We start from the raw sequence: 22,895 nt of genomic DNA on the forward strand, positions 1-22,895 counted from the left end.
CGATTGGGCTTATACTCACTGGAGTTTAGAAGATTGAGAGGGGATCTCATCGAGCTTATAAAATTCTGTCAGGCCTGGACAGACTAGATGCAGGAAGGATGTTTCTGATGGCCGGGGAGTCCAGAACCAGGGGTCATAGTCTAAGGATAAGGGGTAAGCCATTTAGGACTGAAATGAGGAGGAATTTCTTCACCCAGAGAGTGGTGAACCTGTGGAATTCTCTGCCACAGAGGGCGGTGGAGGCCAGTTCATTAAATATATTCAAAAAAGAGTTGGATATATTTCTTAAGGCTAAAGGGATCAAGGGATATGGGGAGAAGGCAGGGACAGGGTACTAAATTTGGATGATCAGCCATGATCTCATTGAATGGCGGAGCAGGCTCGAAGGGCCGAATGGCCTACTCCTGCTCCTATCTTCTATGTTTCTATGACAGATGAAATATCAGTGTTTCACAGCTGTTTGAAGCTGTCAAACACTGACGGTCTGACTTCTAACCCGAGTCCTTCTATGCAGATCAGTTAGAACTCTCACCGGCACTAAAAGCTGAAGGCTGTTACTTTTGACAGATTGCAGCCATTCAGCTTTCAGTGCCGGCTGAGTGATGGACTCCTGACGCCTACAGGAAGAAAGGCTGTTAAAGGTAAGTACAGGTAATTTAAACTTCTTTACAAACTTTAAACACACCAAACACACTTACCTTTGCACTCATGCACCCATCACTCACCTGAACACCAACATCGCGACCCCTCCAAGTCCTTCAACCTGATGGCCTGCCTGCTCTAACCTGGCGTGGTTTGGAGCCGTCAGGAATCCCACACGACACCCCTCAAAATAGGGATTAGGCTAAAAACTGCCTGTTAACTACCTCTTAACAGGCAGTTAATTGGCACTAATCCCTTCCCGCCTCGGGTCGGCGGGTTCCAGTGCGGGGCGGGTACCCGCCTCCTCTGAAACTTACGTGGAGGCGGGTTTTGGGCAGGATGGTGTCGGGACCCCCGAATTCAGGATTTTTGCCCCCCCGCCCGCCTAAAAGCCCACTTCACGGCACACTGAAAATCTAGGCCATTGTGTTAACAGCCAGGGAGCCAATGGAGGTCAATGAGGATAGGGTGAGTGGGATTTAGTGCGGCAGTTTAGGACACGTGTTTGTACAGAGAGGAGCTTGGGGGACTGCTGAAGAGAACGTAAGAGAAGTCAAGTGTTTAGATAACTAAAATGTAGGTAAGGATTTCAACGATGATAGAGGTGATGGAGGCGGATGATGATTTGGAGGTGGAATCATTCAATCTTAGAGTGCACGGGTATGAAGTTTTAGACAGAGATTAATAAAATAGCTTTGGTTTTCCAATATTTAACTGGAGAAAGTTATGGCTCATCCATGACTATGTCAAATAGGCAATCTGAAATAACAGAGCTGGTCATAAAACATTTAGGATTGATGTTGGTAAGGTAAAGCTAAATGTCTTCAGCATGCAAATGCCCATAAAGAAAGACTTGCATTTATATAGCGCCTTTCACGGCCACCGGATGTCCCCAAGTGCTTTACAGCCAAGGAAATACTTTTTGAAGTGTAGTCACTTATCCATGTTTGTGGATAATGTGGTAAACCACTGTTTGTATTCCTGTTTGTCCTGTTTGTATTCCACTGTGTACATGCCTGGACATGCCTCGGCTGACTCCTCCCACAGGTCCTAGTATAAAGGTGACTGCTCCCCAGCCCTTAGTATCATGGACCGGTCGACCACGCGAGGCAGACCTCCATTCTGTTGTTAATAAAAGCCTTTAGTTACTCTTCTAACTCTCAGTCTTTTATGAGTAATTGATAGCGCATCAATTTTATTAACAACATTTTTATAATGGAGAAGATCCTCACACCAGCATGCCTGGACTTAGATCATCGGGAGGCGGACTCATCCACCAAGTTTACTCACTGGCTTAAGTGTTTCGAAAAATTCCTGACCGCCTCCGAAGCAATCAAATCGGACGAGGACAAACTGGATGTCCTGACCTCCAAAGTGAACCACCGAGTGTACTCGGTCATCCAAGACGCGACCTCGTACGCGGACGCTATCAAGCTCCTCAAGGACCAGTACACGCGCCCAGTGAACGAAGTGTACGCCAGGCACCTCCTGGGGAGTCGTAAACAACAACCTGGGGAATCGACCGTGGAATACCTTCAGGCACTGTCTGTGCTTGGCCGGGCCTGTGGTTGTAAGGATGTAAAGGCCGCCGTGTACACAGAGGAACTTATCCGGGACGCCTTTGTAGCGGGCCACAGATCCAATTACACCCGACAGCGACTGTTGGAGCAGAGTAACCTCGACCTCAACAAGGCCTCTGAACTCGCACTATCGTTGGATGCAGCCTACCAGGGCATGGATGCCTACTCCTCTGCACCGTGGACGCCGCGGGGAATGACAGCCTGGGACACGGTAGGACCGCCTCATAGCGCCGTGCCACCCCAGCCACACCCCAACAACGGCCCAACTACCGCAGCAGTGTCCCAAGGCCAGACAGCAGTGCCCCAAGGCCAGAAATGCTACTTCTGTGGCCAGGCAAAACACCCCAGAGCGCGCTGCCCGGCGAAAAACGCGATCTGCTCGGGCTGCGGGAAGAAGGGACACTACGCTAGCGTCTGCAGGGCCAAAGCCACCCCGAACCCCAGCAGCGCCGCGTGTGGGCCATGCGGGCCGCCATCTTGGACCTCCCCGGCCATGTGCGAATCACCGGTACAGCAGCCATTTTGGACGCCTCCAGCCACATGGGGATCATGGACGCCGCCATCTTGGACGACAGCCGGGACGCAGCAGGCCCCCGACACCGCCTCATCTGATACCCGCAGCGACACACCGACCCCTACGCTGGCATCCGTTACACTGGACCAAGCGAGACCGCACCAACTGGCCAGTTCCACAATGGACATTAAGGTAAATGGTCACGATACAATCTGCCTTTTTGACTCTGGGAGCACGGAGAGCTTCATCCACCCCGACACGGTGCGGCGTTGCTCTCTCCCAGTCCTGCCTGCGCAACAGCGGATTTCTATGGCCTCCGAGTCCCAGTCGGCGGACATCGGCGGCTACTGCGTGGTGACACTCGTAGTAGACGGGACCGTGTACGATCATTTTAAACTTCTGGTCCTGCCTGACCTCTGCGCTGCCGTCCTGCTGGGGTTAGATTTTCAGTGCCACCTTAAAAGTGTTACGATGGCGTACGGTGGACCCCTACCCCCACTCACAGTCCGCAGCCAGCAGCTTCCAAATTGCCCGCCGCGCACCAGGTGCAACCTCTCCACACTCAGAGTCACCCCCCCCCAACTGTTTGCTAACCTCACCCCCGACTGTAAGCCCATCGCCACAAAGAGCAGGCGATACAGTGCCGGGGACAGGGTTTTCATTAAAACCGAAGTGGAGCGGCTCCTGAAAGAAGGGATTATTGAGGGCAGCACCAGCCCCTGGCGAGCCCAGGTTGTGGTCGTTAAGACCGGCGAGAAGCAGCGCCTGGTCATCGACTACAGCCAGACAATAAATCGCTACACCCTGCTGGACGCCTACCCACTCCCCCGTATAGCTGATATGGTCAACCAGATCGCGCAGTACCGCGTCTTCTCGACCATTGACCTGAAATCAGCGTACCACCAGCTCCCCATCTGCCCTGAGGACCGCCAGTACACTGCCTTTGAGGCAAACGGCCGCCTCTATCACTTCCTTAGGGTTCCCTTTGGCGTCACCAACGGGGTCTCCGTCTTCCAAAGGGAGATGGACCGGATGGTAGATCAAAATGCGTTGCAGGCCACTTTCCCATATCTGGACAATGTGACCATCTGCGGCCGTGACTTGCAGGACCATGACGCAAACCTCGAAAAATTCCTCCGCACCGCCCAACTCCTAAACCTGACATATAACAAGGAGAAGTGCATATTCCGCACAAACCGCCTCGCCATCCTTGGCTGTGTTGTGGAACACGGAGTCATCGGCCCCGACCCCGACCGGATGCGTCCCCTTATGGAACTTCCACTGCCCCACTGCCTCAAGGCCCTGAAGAGGTGCCTAGGGTTTTTCTCCTATTACGCCCAGTGGGTCCCCTACTATGCGGACAAGGCCCGTCCGCTGATCAAGTCCACCTCTTTTCCCTTGACGGCAGAGGCCCGCTTAGCCTTCCACCGTATCAAGGAGGACATTGCCAAAGCCACCATGCACGCAGTGGACGAATCCATCCCCTTCCAGGTGGAAAGCGACGCGTCTGACTTTGCCCTGGCCGCTACCCTCAATCAGGCGGGGAGACCCGTGGCCTTCTTTTCACGAACCCTCCAAGGCCCGGAGACCAGACACTCCGCTGTTGAGAAGGAGGCCCAGGCGATTGTGGAGGCTGTGCGTCATTGGAGGCACTACCTGGCCGGAAAACGATTTACCCTGCTCACTGACCAGCGTTCAGTTGCTTTTATGTTTAACAACAAGCAGAGGGGCAAAATCAAAAATGACAAGATCTTGAGGTGGAGAATCGAACTTTCCACCTACAACTACGAGATCTTGTACCGGCCCGGGAAGCTAAATGAACCCCCGGATGCGCTATCGCGTGGCACCTGCGCCAGCGCGCAGATCGATAGACTGCGGGCCCTCCACAATGACCTCTGCCACCCGGGGGTCACCAGGTTCTTCCACTTCATCAAGGCCCGCAACCTGCCTTACTCTATTGAGGAGGTCAGGACCATGACCAGGAACTGCCAAGTCTGCGCTGAGTGCAAACCGCACTTTTATAGACCAGACAGGGCCCACCTGATAAAAGCCACTCGCCCCTTCGAGCGCCTGAGCGTCGATTTTAAAGGGCCTCTCCCCTCCTCCGACCGCAATGTGTACTTCCTCAATATTATTGATGAGTACTCCCGTTTCCCGTTCGCCTTCCCCTGCCCGGACATGACCAGTGCCACGGTCATTAAATGTCTGAACAACCTCTTCACCCTGTTCGGCTTCCCCAGCTATATCCATAGCGACCGGGGCTCATCGTTTATGAGTGACGAACTCCGTCAGTACCTGCTAACTAGGGGTATTGCCACAAGCAGGACCACCAGTTACAACCCCCGGGGGAACGGACAGGTGGAAAGAGAAAATGCGACAGTTTGGAAGGCCGTCCTGCTAGCCTTAAAGTCTAGGGGCCTTCCAACCTCCCGCTGGCAGGATGTGCTCCCCGATGCGCTCCACTCTATTCGGTCACTGCTCTGCACTGCCACTAACGCCACCCCTCATGAGAAAATGTTTGTCTTCCCAAGGAAGTCCACATCGGGGACATCGCTACCGCCATGGCTGACGTCCCCAGGGCCGGTCCTACTGAGAAGACACGTGAGGACCCATAAAACGGACCCCCTGGTCGAGAGGGTCGACCTCCTCCACGCCAACCCCCAGTATGCTTACATCGCATACCCGGACGGGCGGGAGGACACAGTCTCCATAAGAGACCTTGCACCCTCGGGGGCCGCAGTAACCCACTACCCACTACCACCCCACCCCACGATCCGATATCCAGCCCCAGCAGACGGCAGGCCTGGGCCCCGCGACCCGCTCGACATCTACGAGGACGACACGCCTGTGCCACAGCCTACGCTGGACTCGACGCCGGAAACTTCACTACCCCTGCCGTCGCCACGCAGATCACAGCGGCAGACAAGACCTCCGGAGAGACTCCAATACACTAACTTTTAATACACTTCACCCCGCCGGACTCAATTTTAAACAAGGGGTGAATGTGGTAAACCACTGTTTGTATTCCTGTTTGTCCTGTTTGTATTCCACTGTGTACATGCCTGGACATGCCTCGGCTGACTCCTCCCACAGGTCCTAGTATAAAGGTGACTGCTCCCCAGCCCTTAGTATCATGGACCGGTCGACCACGCGAGGCAGACCTCCATTCTGTTGTTAATAAAAGCCTTTAGTTACTCTTCTAACTCTCAGTCTTTTATGAGTAATTGATAGCGCATCAGATAATATCTCCCCAGAGGCAGCATGCAGCAGAATAGGATGGAACTTTGGGGTACTCTGAAGGTATGGGACAAGGAAGAAAAGCCATTGCTAGAGATGTGCTGAGTGACAACAATGCACTCAAGGATCTTGAAGAGAAAAAGGTTAGGGATGCGATTTTAGTTGGAATCGATGGAGGGTGGGCTTCTTTTAGAGGTTTTCAAAACGAGGTGATGCCAGAGCAAATGTAGCCATGTATGATATTAACAGGTACTGAGGTAAGGAGAAGATTCAGGTATATTCAGCATTCAAGTATCATATATTCAATCATGGTAAGTGCTCCAGGAAAGTGCTCTTTTGAAATTAGGGTAAAGGAACATTGGTGCACAGCTGAGGGAACTTGATTTTGGTTCTAATCAACCTGAACAGTTGGTAGCACGCACACCCGAGTCAGAAGGTTGTTGATTCAAGTCCGATTCCAGAGATGAACACAAAATCTAGGTTGACACTTCAGTGCAGTACTGAAGGAGTGCTGCACTATTGGAGGTGCCATCTCTCGAATGAGACTGAGGCTCTGTCTGCCCTCTCAGGTGGACGTAAAAGATCCCATAGCACTATTTTGAAGAGGAGCAGGGGCGCTCTCCCTGGTGTCCTGGCCAATGTTCAGCCCTCAACCAACATCACAAACAGATTATCTGGTCATAAGTACATTCGCTGTTTGTGGGGCATTGCTGTGCACAAATTGGCTGCTGCGTTTCCTACATTACAACAGAGCCTAAACTTCCACCCCTCCCCACCTCCACCATCACTCACCTACCAACAACCTGGACCAAACACGAGGCACACCTCCCATTCCTAGATTCACCTTACCCTTTTGGAGGAGACAGTGTTGGCCATTCTTGGCAGAGACATGGTTGAGCCCTTGGCCAGTGGCGGGGCTGAAAGAATACTAGATGCTGGTATCCTCATACATTATCCTCCTTCTCACATCCCACTTCCCCCTTATCCCACAGTATCTTCTGATTTATAGGGTGCGCATGGTGTAAGCATGCACCTCTTGCTTACCTGCCCTCCCCTCATTACAACTCTACCCTTGTGCCTTCCTCATTTCACACACCCAAGAAATCCAGTCTGCCCAACCAGTGGTTGAGCAAGAAGAGGGAGAGGAGAGTGAAAGAAGAAGAAGAAGAAGAAACAGTCACTCGATTTGACATTTCCAGCCACCAGAACCTCGAGGTCATCTTGCAAGGCCATCTGCAGTCTCCCCCACTGAAAGTCAGCAGCCTTCCACCAGCCATGCGGCAGCCACTGGGGTAGCACTGCGTGACATCAGTCAGATAGGTAAAGGCACACACAAGATACTCACTAAGGGAATGCATAAGGGTGATGAGTTGATTTCTTGATGTTATATTGGAGGGATAGATGTATAAAGTTGGACTGGAAAGTTTGCTTTGTGGTGACCTTTACTTCAGCATTGTGGCCAAGAGGACACTGTGATGGTCAGTAACAGAGGGAAGGTAAGGTGTGGGACAAATGTTGACTGGGAAATTGGGGTTATGGTCACTGGTATCATAGGCGGATCATTCCATCCCGGCCAGAAAGGGGCTGTCTGGGTTGCATCCTTCCTCCTCCCTCTGCGAGCAGATGCTGGAAATCTGAAATAAAAGCAGAAAATGCTGGAAAGACTCAGCAGGTCAGGCAGCATCTCGACCTGAGACGTGAACTCTGTTTCTCTTTCCACGGATGCTGCCTGACCTACTGAGCATTTCAAGCATTTTCTGTCTGCTCAGATGCCTTCCTTTGCCATCCGAAGCCTTGCAAGTGTCCAGCAGCACTCCATGCACACTTTAAAATTTTTTAACATCTACTGCACTAAGCCACTACAACAATAGAAAAAAAAATTCCAAAAGCTTAATCCAAACTTACCTGAAAGAGGCAAGTGTCCCTTTAAGAAGCGCTGACAGTGTCTCTGCAGGGCTGCTTCATGCATGCTTTTCTGAGCGTGCTTAGGACCCGGTGGTAAATACAGCAAAAAGGCTGAAGTTTGCAGATGTGGCGTCAAGTCGGTGTGTGACATCACGCTCTGCTCATTTACATTTTTGGGGCCAGCACTGCCAATGGCAGCGCTATGGCCCTTACCAAAATGGTGGCATCCGTGTCCCGCACTGGAGGCGGGCAGAAGTGAGGCGGCCACCACTTTTTTCTCCAGAACGGGCCTTAACGGCCAACGAAAACTGCAAATTTCTAGGCCATGGAGTTTGAAACAGATGGTATTACTTTCCACAATAGTGCATCACAGCTTAATTTACTCTATTATTAAATTTTATGTATTTATAGTCAATTAGTCCACCTATATATATTTTTTTACAAATATGTTTCCTTTCACCAACGACTCAGAATGTAATCTTCTGCCAAAATAGCTTTTATAACTGCACACAAGGAAGTGTCTGGAGATAGAGGTAAGAGCGACTCTCCTTCCTCTTTATCCCTTAAAATATCATCTGATTTCTTTAGATACCCCCGTAATGGCAAATCAGATTGGGAGTTGCTGTATGGGAAACTGCAGGTGTGGATGCATTCCAGGGCAAAACACGACAAGCACCAAACTGACACAGCTGTTCCAGAGAAGCAGGCTGAGACAGAAACATGATCAAAATAATTGCGATGTGAATAATATTAACAAGTAATAACAGACATTGGAACCGCATCTGAATAAACAGCCTACAGATTTTTCATAATGTCGATAGTCAGTGTCATTTTGCACTTATAGCAACTACCCAATTGGATCATTTTTTTTTTTAAAGTAATCAAAAATGGTTGCTTGCACAGCACAACATTAAACCAGTTATAAGAAAACCAATAAACCCAACTACTACAAGGACTCCAGGAGTTTGAAATCAATTTGCTTTTCTTCGGTTGGTACTATTTCCTCTACTATTAGCAAAATGTAATGAGGATGCAAAAGCAATTAAAGTTTAAATATAATCTAAATTGTCTTTTTTTTAAAATATGCTGTCCAATACAGTTTCCTGTGGAACTGCACTCTGAATAATCGACCCTGTCAACTCTGATACTCAACTTTACGCCATGAAATAAATAACATGGCGACTTGAAGACTTATCTTTAACCAGGTTTACACTCCTGCTGTAAATTGTGATTTGCTCCAACCTCACAGGCGTTTCAATTCAAAATGCGGCACTTAAAGAACACAAATAAATTTACTGCAATATTGGAGTTCAGTAACAACTTCCATCTTCTGGTGCCAGTTTGAATTCAACTATGAAACAAATGGCTTTGAATCAGACCAAAAGAGCCAAGATTCAAATCCCCACTGGTCTCCTGTTTCACTGGATGTGCAACGACACAAGTTAGACAGGTAATCTCATACTATCCAGCACATTGTTGTGCAGAGCAGATGTGGCTTTAAATGCTCATTTTTAATTATATGCAATGCGATTAGTGATAATTACTTTCTGACACAAAAGAACAAGTTGATTGTGAAGCAAACCTATTACTGTACTACTTTTCCCCCCCAGAAAATAAGCAGGCACAATTGCAAAGTTAAATGAAAGAGAAGGCACTTCTGCGGAAGTATAACAGTAAAACATTGGCCCAGAAATTCGGGTCTCCACGGGTGAGTACGCACGGGGTACTCACCCGTAGGCCCAATGGAAGTGCCGGTTTCCTGCATGCACTGCGCATGCGCGGGAAACCGGCACTTCCGTTCCCCTGAAAGAAGGGGTTCAGAGTTCGAACGCGTGCGCGGGAGAGGCTGCGCGTGTGCATCGAACTTACATTTTTTTTTGCAGGTTTTCCCGGGAGGGTAAGTCTCCAGAAGTTACACATTTAAAAAGCAGGCGTAAGGCCTGCTTTTTACAAGGTAAGTGGTGAATTAATTAAAATTTAAAAAAAACTTCCACAGGTTTATTATTTTTAAATACTTTAAAGCAAGGTAAGTTTATTTTTAGCCCAGTTAGAAAATTTTTAAAAAATTTCAAAAATTTAAATTGTTTAAAATAGTTATTTCATGTAATTTATAGTTTATTTAAAAAATGTGATTTAAAAAAAAATATTTGAAGATTTAGTGATGTTTTGGGGCCGTAGTATTTATAAGTTTTGACAGCTCTTCCCGTCAAACTTATGAATGGAGCATTCCCCGCATCGAACTAACTGCGCCCCTGGGATGCGCAAGCACTGCGCGCCGGCAGCTGGACCAGGTCCCGGATCGGAATTCCATGGGGGCCCACAGCTCAACGGCCGGCGTGCAAGCTAAGAGCAGGTCGGGGGCTTACACCCATGGGAAGCCCCCGACCCGAATTTCTGGGCCATTGTTTAAAGGGCAGTTATACATTAGATCACCATCATTCTAGTTTAATCTGCAAGAAGATAAATGGTCTTGTTCTGAAAGGAAAAGGCTGGACTATATGTTCTGACAGGCCATCATCACCACCATGCTAGCAGAAAGCACAAATTAGTGAGACTCTGTCTCCTATACATTTTAAATGGAACTGGAGCTTGTTTTAAATGACATTAATGGTTATTTGTAGCTTGGTTTTTGCTACATAGACTCCAGTCGCTTTATACATCAATAATGTCTGGAGCAAAACTTTAATAAGAAACATGAGTAATGATCAGAAACATACCTCTTTGAAGAGCGCCGTGACAGACTACGCTTTAGAAACTAGGACTCATACACAAGGACATGGAGACATCATTGCACACCGGGAAAAGTACTCAAACAGCTCTGAAAAGACTTTTAAGTAAACCTTTCAGAGTACTTTAACAGCAAAATTCTTGTTTTGCTACTAAGATTTACTACTGTGAAAATAAAAACTGGTAAAAACGGCCAGTATTAAAGAAAAGGAAGCTCACTGATTAATACGAGTCCAACCAAGTGAATCTGGAATTGGAAGAAAATACAATATTTTTGTTTCACCATGGCTACAACTAAATGTTTGGATTAATTTGAACTTCAAGTTAGTAGTGCCTCAAATATGTGCATCTTAAGTTTGACAGCTGTGGCATTTGAAACAAAATTGGTAACTGTTTAACCAATGGCTCAAAGGAGAATTGATTCCAAAAATTACAAAATAACTTCAACTTGACTAAAGCAGGTGGGTGTTGCCACCGTTTTGAATTCTGTGCTGAATGGATGCATCACCACATGAAATCACCTTTCCACTAGAATACTACTAAAGCAATGGGTGCCATCATCACAAGGTTAGAACCCTCCTCTCCCCGCACGTTTACTCAGAATCACCAACAACAGGGCACTTAACACCTTCCCACTAGAATAACTGAGATCAGACCAGTGTCTTTTTATCATTAAACTGTACAGCTCCTCCTCCTCCTATCATACTACTATTCAAATATACGGTCATGTCATTGCTGATGTATTCTTATTTGAACATATCTGTTTTACTAACTTAAAACTCAAAAGTAAAGGCCAAGGATCCTTTTCTGGCTAGTTGACGAAGCAAGTTGCTGATCTGCAAATACCAGTAATGGCTGACGTATGATTCTTGGCCGATTCTGAGTTAGCCAATCTCATCTAGGGCCTGGACTACACTTCCTCCCACCCCACTTCCTGTAAGGACTCTATTCCATTCTCCCAGTTTCTCCATCTCTGCCGCATCTGTTCTGACTATGCCACCTTCCATACAAGTGCTTCCGCTATGTCTTCCTTTTTCCTCAACCGAGGATTCCCCTCTACCGTGGTCGACATGGCCTCGACCGTGTCCGTTCCATTTCCCACAATTCTGCTCTCACCCCTTCCCCATCCTCCCAGAATCATGATAGGGTTCCCCTTGTCCTCACCTTTCACCCCACCAGCCTCTGCATTCAACAGATCATCCTCCGCCATTTCCGCCACCTCCAGCGTGATCCCACCACCAAGCACATCTTTCCCTCCCCTCCCCTTTCAGCATTCTGAAGGGGCTACTCCGTCCGCGACACCCTGGTACACTCCTCAATCACCTCCAACAGTCCCTCCCCTTCCCACGGCACCTTCCCGGGCAAGCGCAAGAGATGCAACACCTGCCCTTTTACCTCTTCCTTTCCCACTGTCCAGGGCCCCAAACACTTCTTCCAGGTGAAACAGCGATTTACTTGTACTTCTTGCAATTTAGCATACTGTATTCGCTGCTCACAATGTGGTCTCCTCCACATTGGGTAGACCAAACACAGATTGGGTGCTCGCTTTGGGAGCACCTCCATTTAGTCCGGGTGACCCCGAGCTTCCGGTCGCCTGTCACTTTAATTCTCCACTCCACTCCCACTCTGACCTCTGTCTCTTACACTGTTCCACTGAAGCTCAACGTAAGCTCGAAGAACAGCACCTCATCTTTCGATTAGGCACTTTACAGCCTTCTGGACCCAACATAGAGTTCAACAATTTCAGACTATAACCTCTGCCCCTACTTTTTCAGGCGGCAGCTGTTGATGATTCTGCCATCCCCATTTGCAACATTTAACCACTCCTGCCTTCCACCCTATCACAGACCGTCCCTTTCGTTCTTTCCTCCCCTCCCCCTTTCCCTGCCTCTGCACCTGCTTAAAACCTGTTCCATCTCTAACTGTTTCCAGTTCTGACAAAGGGTCAGACCTGAAACGTTAACTCTGTTTCTCTCTCCACAGATGCTGCCTGACCTGCTGAGTATTTCCAGCATTTTCTGTTTTTATGTCATCTAGGGCAGGCTGAGGGCGGTAGTAAAACTGGCATAAGCACCCCTCAGTTAAAGCTAACTTGTTTCTGCCCCTGATTTCTATCCTGTGGCTTCTCCTGTTGAAGCAAACACTAGGCTTGGTTGGAATACACCCTGCAGTGAAATAGGCTCATGACAGCAACAACTAATATTTATATAGTGCTGTTAATGTAAAGAATGTTCCACGTTTCAAGTCTTGGCAACTAAGGGTGGATTAAGGAGAGGGGATGCACAGAAAGCCAGAGACAGAAGAACCAAGTGTTCTGGAGGCTAGAGGTGATTGCAAGGCCATGGGGAGATTTATGGCTGAGAATTGAATGCTTTTGGGGATGGGGATCCAATGTAGATCAATGAGAATGGGGATGATGGGCAAGGGGACTCAATGTGGGGCAGCAGGATGAGTAGGAATAAATTACTATAGTCACATTTACAAACAGATGTAATTTGTGACTCTGGCTAGGACACTCACTATTGATACTCATACATGAATAATAATGGCCTCCTGGGTAAAATATCAACCAGTGCCTACTGCCTGTAGATCCTTATTCAAGCACGCAGTCAACATCCTCAGGCGAGGGGAAAGGGGAGAAACTATTGGAGAAAACTGACAAGGAAAAAAGTTCTTCTGTAGTTACAATAGTTTAAAATGTATTAAAGGATGAATCTCATATTCTTTAAGCTTCAAAATGGAAACAAACTCAAAATTCAAATTTCAACCACTCTTGGTCATTATGATTAAACTGTTTGAACAGAAGATTAATATCTCACAAAAATGTTTACAAATGACTATGACCTCAATCGTGCCAGATTGCAAGTTCCATGACCGAGAGGGATTAGTATTCCAAGACCATAGCCAATTTTTTGTAACAACAGAACTGTGTGTGTAAGAGAGATGAAGTTAACTTAAAAGAGGGAGAAAGGAAAAGGATTAGTTGTTATTCTTTGAGCTCTGCCTTGTCTGTATATATGGATCTACCATGAGGCAATCTGCATTAAAACAGCTTCTAGACCTTTCACGTGATAGAGTTTTTCTTGCACTGTAAACCCACGCAGCGCTACACCTCCTTACTCTTGTTTCAAACAGTGATATGCTAATTACATATTCAGTCTTGCTGTTATACTTGAAATAACATTCCAGTGCAAGCAACAACAAATTACATTTCAATAGCACCTTCAATATAGAAAAAACAAGCAAGGTGCTTTACAGGGGCATAAGCAGAAGACAAACGTTAATCCAAGGAAGAGGTGTTAGGAGGGATGATCAAAAGTTTGGTCGAAGAAGTGGAATGGTTTTAAAGAAGGTCTTAAAGGAGGAGAGAGGTGGGAGGGAAGTCCAGAGCATAGGACCTAGGCACCTGAAGGTGTGGCTGCCAATGATGGGTCAAATGGAACGGGGGATGCACAAGAGGCCAGAGTTGAAGGAATGCAGAGTTCTCAGAGGGTTACAGAGATAGGAAGGGGCAAGGCTAGTAAAGGCTTGAGGTGCTGGGGTACAGGGAGCCAATGTAGGTCATCAATGACAAGGGTGAAGGACGAGTGGGACATGATGCGGGATTGGGGTTGCCAACCCTCCCGGGTTGTCCGGGAGTCTCCAGGTAGTCATGTTTGCTCTCCCGGGAGAAATGGACTTTGTGGCACATGCCTTCTTCGCTGGTGTAAACACAGCAAGAACACCTGCCATATAAACACCCTTAATGAAATCTCCCCCTTCTCTCCATTTTGGTTCTGTGTACACCTTTGGCTTAAAAGTTGTGGGCCATTGCTCAGTGCCTCGTGTACCCAGACTCTCCATTCTCACCTTATAGTAAGATGAATCTTCATCCCACTCCCGATGTGCCCCCTCTAACTGTTCATTATTTAGTTACTGATGTGAAAATGCACTAAACAACAACAGAGAAGATTGATCCAAACTGGAAATTACCGAAAACCGGCAGTGTTCAGGTTCTGTGCATATTGACAGTCATCAGCTCCTTCTCAGCAACTTAGAGCCTAAAGCCCTGGAACAATTTTAAGAGGTGGTTAGATTGTGTGAGGGGGATGGAAAGTGGCTTTGGGAGGGTGAGCTAGACAGGGCGAATGTGCTCCTTCAGCTTTGTGTATTGGAAAAGAGATTAGTTCCCAATGAGTTAATTCAATGAACACAGAACTGGACTGTGTACCATTATAGAGAGCTGTGACTGGGGCTTTATTCCCACCCATTACAACAGTTTGACAGAATGGAGGAAGCCCGATTTAAAGCTAACTATAAAACAGCGCTGGGAATTTCTTAAGGGAAATACAGAATAATCGGGACAATAAGGGGAGAGACGAGTATTTTTCTTGGTCATAAACAAACTCTGTTAGTGAAAGAAAGGCAAGGCATGCAATTTATTTCTGGCTGGAAAAGAGGCCCCGTAAAGTATTCACCATGGACAATTTTTCAGGTTTTCTTATTCTTCCGTATAAAGGTATCCACGGTGGGCTGTGGGAGTCAGCGAATTGAATTAGGTTTGGTTTTATTTATTATTTTTATAACTTGCTGTATATTGAACAAAGTCATAAAATTGCACAAAAACTTTGGATAGATGTTACTTATATTTGAGGAAGCTTTTGTCGAATCAGTGGAAGTTACTTGGTGTTTCTAATTGTGGTCGATACTGTAGAAACATCACGGGAGTAATTTTTATTTATACATTAATTATCCTTCAATCTTTCTATTCTTTTGTGTTCTTGCTTTGATTTATAAATTATGCTGCAATTCATTTCACTGAAATCTCTGTATTCTAAAAAGCAAAAAGATTGAAATATTGTATTTGGCCCTTGGTAAAAGGAAGACAGACAGAAAGACTTGCATTTATATAGCGCCTTTCGCAACCACCGGACGTCTCAAAGCGCTTTACAGCCTATGAAGTACTTTTTGAAGTGGAGTCACTGTTGTAATGTGGGAAATGCAGCAGCCAATTTGCACATAGCAAGCTCCCACAAACAGCAATGTGATGATGACCAGATAATCTGTTTTTTTTGTTATGTAGGTTGAGGGATAAATATTGGCCAGGACACCAGGGAGAACTCCCCTGCTCTTCTTCGAAATAATGCCATGGGATCTTTTACATCCAACTGAGAGCAGACGGGGCCTCGGTTTAACGTCTCAATCGAAAGACAATCAACTACGGTAAATTCATTAGCATTTTCAAACAGTGGGCAGATGTCACATGATCAAACCTCCAAGATATGTCTAATCAGAGTTGGCAACCCTGTGCGGGTTAGGATACAGGTAGCAGAGCTTTGAATGAACTGAAGTTCAAGGAGGATGCAAGATGGGAGGCCGGCCAGGAGAGCATTGGAATAGTCGAGTCTGGAGGTGACAAGCGCATGGATGAGGATTTCAGCAGCAGATCGGCTTAGGATGAGGCAGGTTGGCGACAATATATATAACCTCAGCAACAGCTTGGTTGCAGTTTCTTAGTTTCCTCCGAAACTTTAAGTACCACTGCACATGTGCAGGCAGGCATCTGTGATGAGGCAGAGTGGCTACCAGTTGTGAAGGATTCTGAAGTGTTCAGTGTGACCACTCCATTGCACCAAGTAACACACTGAAATTCTACTCAGCACCATGAGTCTATTGGCCTAAGCAGGCTTGGACTTTGCCAGTAAGTAGACTGGCTGGAGTTAATTCCTCTTGCATTGCATCCAGTTGTTGCACTGCACTCAGCACATCAGATCTTGACCTGAAGCGTTAAAGCATTATCAGGAAACTATCATACGAGTTGTCATGCCAAGCTGTTACGCTACCAGTTTGGTGCCAGATCTATACTTTTACAGACATAACCATTATCAAGTCGATGGTAAATTCACCGACTAGCTTAAATGAAAGTCCTATTTTTCAGGTGTCCTATAAATGCTACCAGATTAACCAGGCGGCCTATTTACTGATAGAACAATGGATATAAACTGTTGAGATTCTCTCACGGATTACGTTGAGCGCTTTATTTTTCAAATTAGTCAGCTCTCGCAGCCATGTAGTGGAGGACAGTCAAAAACCAAACTTTATCATAGCTAAATAAAGAATTAGCATTCAATATGAATTGCAGCAGAAACTACGAGAAGCCATTGAAATTTAATACAGAGATAACTTAGTTATTAATAACAAGGATGGATTTATCATTATTGATGTCTGGCTACCTCTAATTGGAATTAGGCAATACCTTGAGGGTTTTTATTATTAACTTGTAACACATTATACCCATTACTGTTTCAGTAGCCTTGCATTTGCTGATATTATACAGCTTACCTCAGTAAAACGTAATCACTTCCAAAGCTGTGGGGGTGGGCTAACAGAGTTTTACTTTTTATCCTTATTTTACCATTTTGTCTTTTATTCCCTTTATCAATAATATATGCAACCAGTGCATAACCTGTTTTATTGCGTCTATCAAACAATAATTTCGACTGAGAAATCATTGAAAATAAAATAAAAAATTATCCGCATCTGTAAATTCAGTCCGTAAGGGTGACCCTGAGCTTCCGGTCGCCTGTCACTTTAATTCTCCGCTCCGCTCCCACTCTGACCTCTCCGTCCTCGGCCTCTTACACTGTTCAAATGAAGCTCAATGTAAGCTCGAGGAACAGAATCTCATCTTTTGATTAGGCACTTTACAGCCTTCTGGACTAAACATAGAGTTCAACAATTTCAGACCATAACCTTTGCCCCTATCATTTTTTTCTCTCTCTCACATAGCAGCTGTTGATGATTCTGCCATTGCAATTTACACTTCATCTAGGAGTCATCTTTTGTTTCTTAACTTGTCCCATTACCATTTCCTTTTGTCTTGCACCATCATCCCTTTTGTCTCTTAATCTCTCCTGCTTTCCATCCCATCACAGACCTTCCCTTTTGTTCTTTCCTCCCCTCCCCCCTTTCCCTGCCCCGACACTTGCTTAAAAACCGGTTACATCTCCAACTTTTTCCAGTTCTGATGAAGGGTCATCGACCTGAAACGTTAACTCTGTTTCTCTCTCGACAGATGCTGCCTGACCTGCTGAGTATTTCCAGCATTTTCTGTTATTTGTGTAAATTCCTTTGCCTGCCTCGCCCCTCCCTATCTTTGCAACCTTCTCCTGCCATGCAACCCTCTGAGAATCCAACATTCCTCCAACCCTGACAGCTTGTGCACCCCTCCATTCCCTTCACTGCACTGCACCATCGATGTCAGTGCCTTCAGCCATCCAGGCCTTAAGTTCTGAATTCCCTCCTTAAACCTCTGACTCTTCACCTCCCTCACCCCCTTTAACATTTCCCTTAAAACCCACTTCTTTCATCTATTAGTCACCCCTCGTATTATCTCCTTTGGCTTGGCATCAATTTTTTGTCTGATTGCACTTCTGCGGCGTGCCTGAGGATATTTTTTATGTTAAAGATGCTCTATAAATGTAAGTAGTTGTTGTTATCTTTGAGGGACACAGAATGAATAAAGGGAGCATGCCAGGGTGTTGGCAAGGCTGTGGGCAGAAACAGTCCTGTGAAGAATGCATTATTGTCATCAGACTGAATGACAATTCTACCCCAACTAATAATAGTGGTAAAGCAAGGAAATTAGCCAGGCCTTAATGAGGTAGGTTCTAGACTTTCAGCAACATTTTCTTAAATGCAGCATTACTGTAACAAATGTCCAGCACATTATTATATAGCACTGTGTAAATTACATGATATTACTGAAGAACAGTAAGTACCAAGGTCAGGGATCTATGTCAGCAAAAAATGAAAACTTCATTTGAACCTTTTATTGGGACACAACAGAATTGTTGCAATAGATACTGCAGAATTTATTTTCTAAGAACTTAACTCTAAATAGTACTAAACAAAGAATATATGTCCTAGTTTGTAATCTTGTAACGGATTCTCGTATCATTTTCATAAGAACACAAGAACGTATGAAATAGGAGCAGGAGTCGGCCATTTGGCCCTTCGAGCCTGCTCCGCCATTCAATACAATCATGGCTGATCTTCTACCTCATCTCCACTTTCCTCAAATCCCCATATCTCTTGATTCCCCCCTTAATATTCAAAAATCTATCGTTCTCTGTCTTGAATATAGTCAACGCCCAAGCCTCCACAGCCCTCTGGGGTAGAGAATTCCAAAGATTCACCACCCTCTGAGTGAAGAAATTTCTCCTCATCTCAGTCCTAAATGGCCGACCCCTTATCCTGAGACTGTGACCCCTGGTTCCACCTGGTGAAACCCTTTGTTGTGGGGTGATAGGATATGGGTTCTTCACAATGAGACAGGCATTAATCACAGATGGGATTACCCAATAAAGAAAGTGCTGAAGCAGAAAAGAAGGTCGTTTGTTGAAAATAAAAAAGGAATAGGGCAACAGTTACTGCGCATAACATTTAAAGACTTGCTATTTGGTATAGGTAGCTATAAAAATAAGTATTTTTACGCCTTAATTTATAAATAAGGCTGTTTTATTCCAGATCCTCCCTTTATTCCAATTTTGCTTGAAAGCCTTTTAAGATTTTCTACCTCTGGAAAAACGAATGTGCTTGCTGCAATAATACGACCAATTTGGCCAACATTAATAGTTTCGTGAGGGAGGAATCGTATAGCTATCAAGGATATGAAGTGACTGGTCACCTCTCACTAGGTGCTTATTCAATAACACGCTTCATTTAAAAATCCTACTGGATTTCAATGCACCACAGTAAAGTATATTTTTATACCATTAGCAATGTATTTTGAACTATAAGGCCTGAATTAACAAACTGTTTTCAATTTTAGTTATCTGACATCTTCATCTTATTCTGCATTGATTACAGAAGACTACTGCTTTATTGTTTTCATAGTGTTTATGCCTGTAAACCTTTTCCAATTGGTAAAATTGTGGTATCGATCATTCTACGATGGACTGCAGTAAAACAAGTTTTTAAAAAAGTTTTTCTGCTCTCATTACGCTGATGAAATTGCACAGAGATATTTTTGGGGGGAAATATTTTTCATCTCTCAAATGTGCTACCGCAGAAATTTGAATATATTTCTTACAAAACTTGAACAAGTGTTTTAATTGTATTGAACAAAAATAAAATTCTCTGGAGGAGCTGCCAGTATGGATCTGAAGTTCTCCCGTCATATACAGACAACTACTTCCTCAAAGCAAGCTTTAATTAGAACACTTAATAGTGAAGGGAAATCGGAATGCAAAATGAGAAATAAAATTAGCTTAACAATACAATATATGAATGATAGTATTAACTGCTATGCCAGACTAAAGTGATTTCTGGTTTTTTATGTGGCAAGTAGTTTTTAATTAAACATCCCACAACTCCTCTCCTTGCGCCATTAATCCCGTGCTCAATACTGCAGCCTCACTCCCTTATTTACTGCTTGGCCATGATCCATTTTGCGGTAGGAAATGCCGTTATTAAAACAAGACCAACAACAGTATAAAGCACTGAAACGGCAAGGTCTGGACAAAGCATAGTTTCAAATCTGTTGCTGACTATGCTTTTATGCTGGAAACATGCCATGATGGCAAGGTGCACCAAGAAACAGCAAAACGTACTCGCCCAATGGTTCTATGGATACGTCCACCACACTACATTGAGTCATCCTAAGGCAAAAAGGTCCTATTCCGCACTAAATTAACTGATCTCAGCCCACGCTGTGGTGAAGGTATTCAAATAGGAATCGGCATCCCTGGGGAAAAGTCAAATTCAGCCATAGTTCTAGCTTCTGATAATTCTCCAGTGAAAAGTGGGCATGTGGTACACAAGCAGATTTAAATAATTACCTATATACGGCAAAATAGCGGAACCAACACTGGGGCTTACACATGAAGAATCCCCAATTGGGAAAGGTACCAGAGGGCTACCAGGATTTGTAGAATTCCTGCAGCAGTGAGTCAAGGAGAAACACCAGCACAAATTCAAGTAAAAAAGGAAAGGAATTTGTTGCAACTAAAGTCGAGAGAAACCACAAATCAATTAAATTGAACTGCACGGGATTGTGTGTGAACTGCACGGGATTGTGTGTGAACTGCATGGGATTATGCGAGAATGACACTAGCTTTATTAAAATGATGTAGAATATAATCTCTGCACGCTCAGACTTTGTTATGCTGAAATTTCTTTGATCAGTGTATTTAGTAGTTACTTGCACTCCAGTTGCAGTGCACAATTTCATTAGAATTTGTCATGGTTCATGCTGCTTTTATTTACAAATACAGATGGAATTTAAAAGATCAAAATGTCCAAGTACAGAATGCATTTGAGTATTTGAGTAGAAGAGAAATATCTTTGGGGCATTTGGCACAAACTATGTCTGATTAATAACTATACATTATTTAAATAACCTCCTCAATATTTTGCTTGAAGCAATATTGCCAGTTTTGTGCAGTGGATAGAAGACACATGGAGTCTGGTACTCATTTCTTCATGGTTTGTGATTCCTGCCGACTGGTGTTAGGAAAACAATAAGTCAAGTAGAATTTCACAATGAGAAACAATGATTGGGTATGCTGTTTTCACAATTTTCTGTCAATGATTTGTTGCAGCAAGACATTCTGTGACAAACCCCACAAACTTCTACATTTACTATGTATAGCGTGATTTGATGCCCAAATAGTCCAATTTTTTCAGGAAAAAGACCGAAAAAAATGCCCATTTCTGGTGAGTGGTTCCCAATCCATCTGCTGCTGCTCCCCACTGACCTCTGCACCATATTGTAACAGAAAATTTGCGCAGGGCCAGTAAGTGCACACATCTCAGGAGTCCGAGTTGCAGTAACAATGCCACAGGGCTGGGAAGAGAGAATGAGCACAGCACTGGCATGCTTAATGCACACGGTTAGCGGCTGAGTTGGTAGGAACAGCAGGGGAGGGAAATTCCAGCATTTAGAGTGAATCAGATATACGGAGATCTGGCCTAAGTGACACCTGCAACTTCTGGTAGTTTCTGCCTCAACTAATCACTTGCACTAATCATAATTTTTATTATTAATGCCAAAGGCTTACCTTTGTTCATATCAATCAAATGTTTCTTCTTCTGCTGCCGTTCCAACTTCTCGCGCTCTGCTTTCTCTTTAGCCAGCTTTGCTCTCTTTATCTTTTCTTCTGTCTCCCTCTTCTTAATGTTTTCCTTCAGTGCTTCCTTTTTTTCCAGAAACAGATAACAGAAATTTGTGTCACTAATACATTTGAAACAGACAACAGCACGATCATATCACCATCATTTTAAGATATATGGATGGCCAGTAGTAACCATGTGCTGACAGTGGTGATGGTAACAATGCAGCGTCTCTGGGAGGGGCATAGATGTCAGGGATACCCTGGGAGGTGGCTGTACCATCTCGCGGTTGTGAATTCCTAGTTATGGATGGAACAATTGCACCACAACTGCGCCATTTAACCACACTGGCTCTTGATTTTCCCAATAAAAGACTTATAGATATCATCGAGAAGCACGCTGCAGAAGACTAACTGGGACATTTTCTACCTAATCTAAACTTACAGCTCTAAAGCACCAACATTTACCCAAACTGAATGACATCTCACCCTGCCCTGAAATTTATACTTCAGACATCAGATATTTAAATGAATTCAGTATGAACCTTCTGCTTTGCTGCTTCAGCCAATTCAAAGGTCAATTGGTAGGAGGTATTACATCAAACTGCAATCAAAGTAATAACTATCACTGTTTTATATCTGAACACTTCATATGTGTGATGTGTAGATTTGCAACAAATGAAAACTGGCACCTATAGTATAAATAGGTCTTCAAATCAGCTGCAGAAAAACAGTAACAAACACCCCCACCCAAATTTTAAAGCATTGTGAACATGGATCTTGCACTCCAAAGTAATTACAGGCAACTACTTAAAATGTATTGAGAAGATGCATCATATCTAGATGAGGTGTTACCTCCCCATGCTATTCAGTGCAAAAAGTTGTCAGAACAGAGGGGGAGGGTTAATAAACAACTGGTGGAACTGGAAGGTGCTGGAATATAGAAGACACACTGCAGAACAGTGAATACCAAGAGATGACTGAAAAATATTCCAGTAATTAAAGTTAGGTTTATGTAATTCAGCAATGTTTAACAATTAAATAATTATATAATTTCCATATAGAAACTACTCAATCCTTGTTCAAAACTCCAGTGTAGTCAATGTAAAATATGAAAGCTAAAACATATCTAAGTGACTTTTAAAGAAAAAAATCCAAAACAAAGTGACTGTAGAATTTCTAAAAAAATGAGTTAGG

The 22,895-nt window shown here is 44.8% G+C and overlaps 1 protein-coding gene across 5 annotated transcripts in view; it reads right to left on the reverse strand.

Annotated features, from left to right (window-relative positions):
• Positions 1-22,895, reverse strand: part of diaph2 (diaphanous-related formin 2) — a 940,841-nt gene that overhangs the window by 144,173 nt on the left and 773,773 nt on the right. For all 5 annotated transcript variants that reach the window (XM_085996016.1, XM_085996000.1, XM_085995993.1 and 2 more), the window contains one exon: positions 21,648-21,783. In XM_085996016.1, the coding sequence (XP_085852142.1) occupies positions 21,648-21,783 (136 nt within the window). The remainder of the gene's footprint in view (positions 1-21,647; positions 21,784-22,895) is intronic.

This window comes from Somniosus microcephalus, chromosome 1 (genome assembly GCF_052327205.1).
Source record: "Somniosus microcephalus isolate GS21.2 chromosome 1, FLI_Smic_1.0, whole genome shotgun sequence".
Classification (NCBI taxonomy): Eukaryota; Metazoa; Chordata; class Chondrichthyes; order Squaliformes; family Somniosidae; genus Somniosus; species Somniosus microcephalus.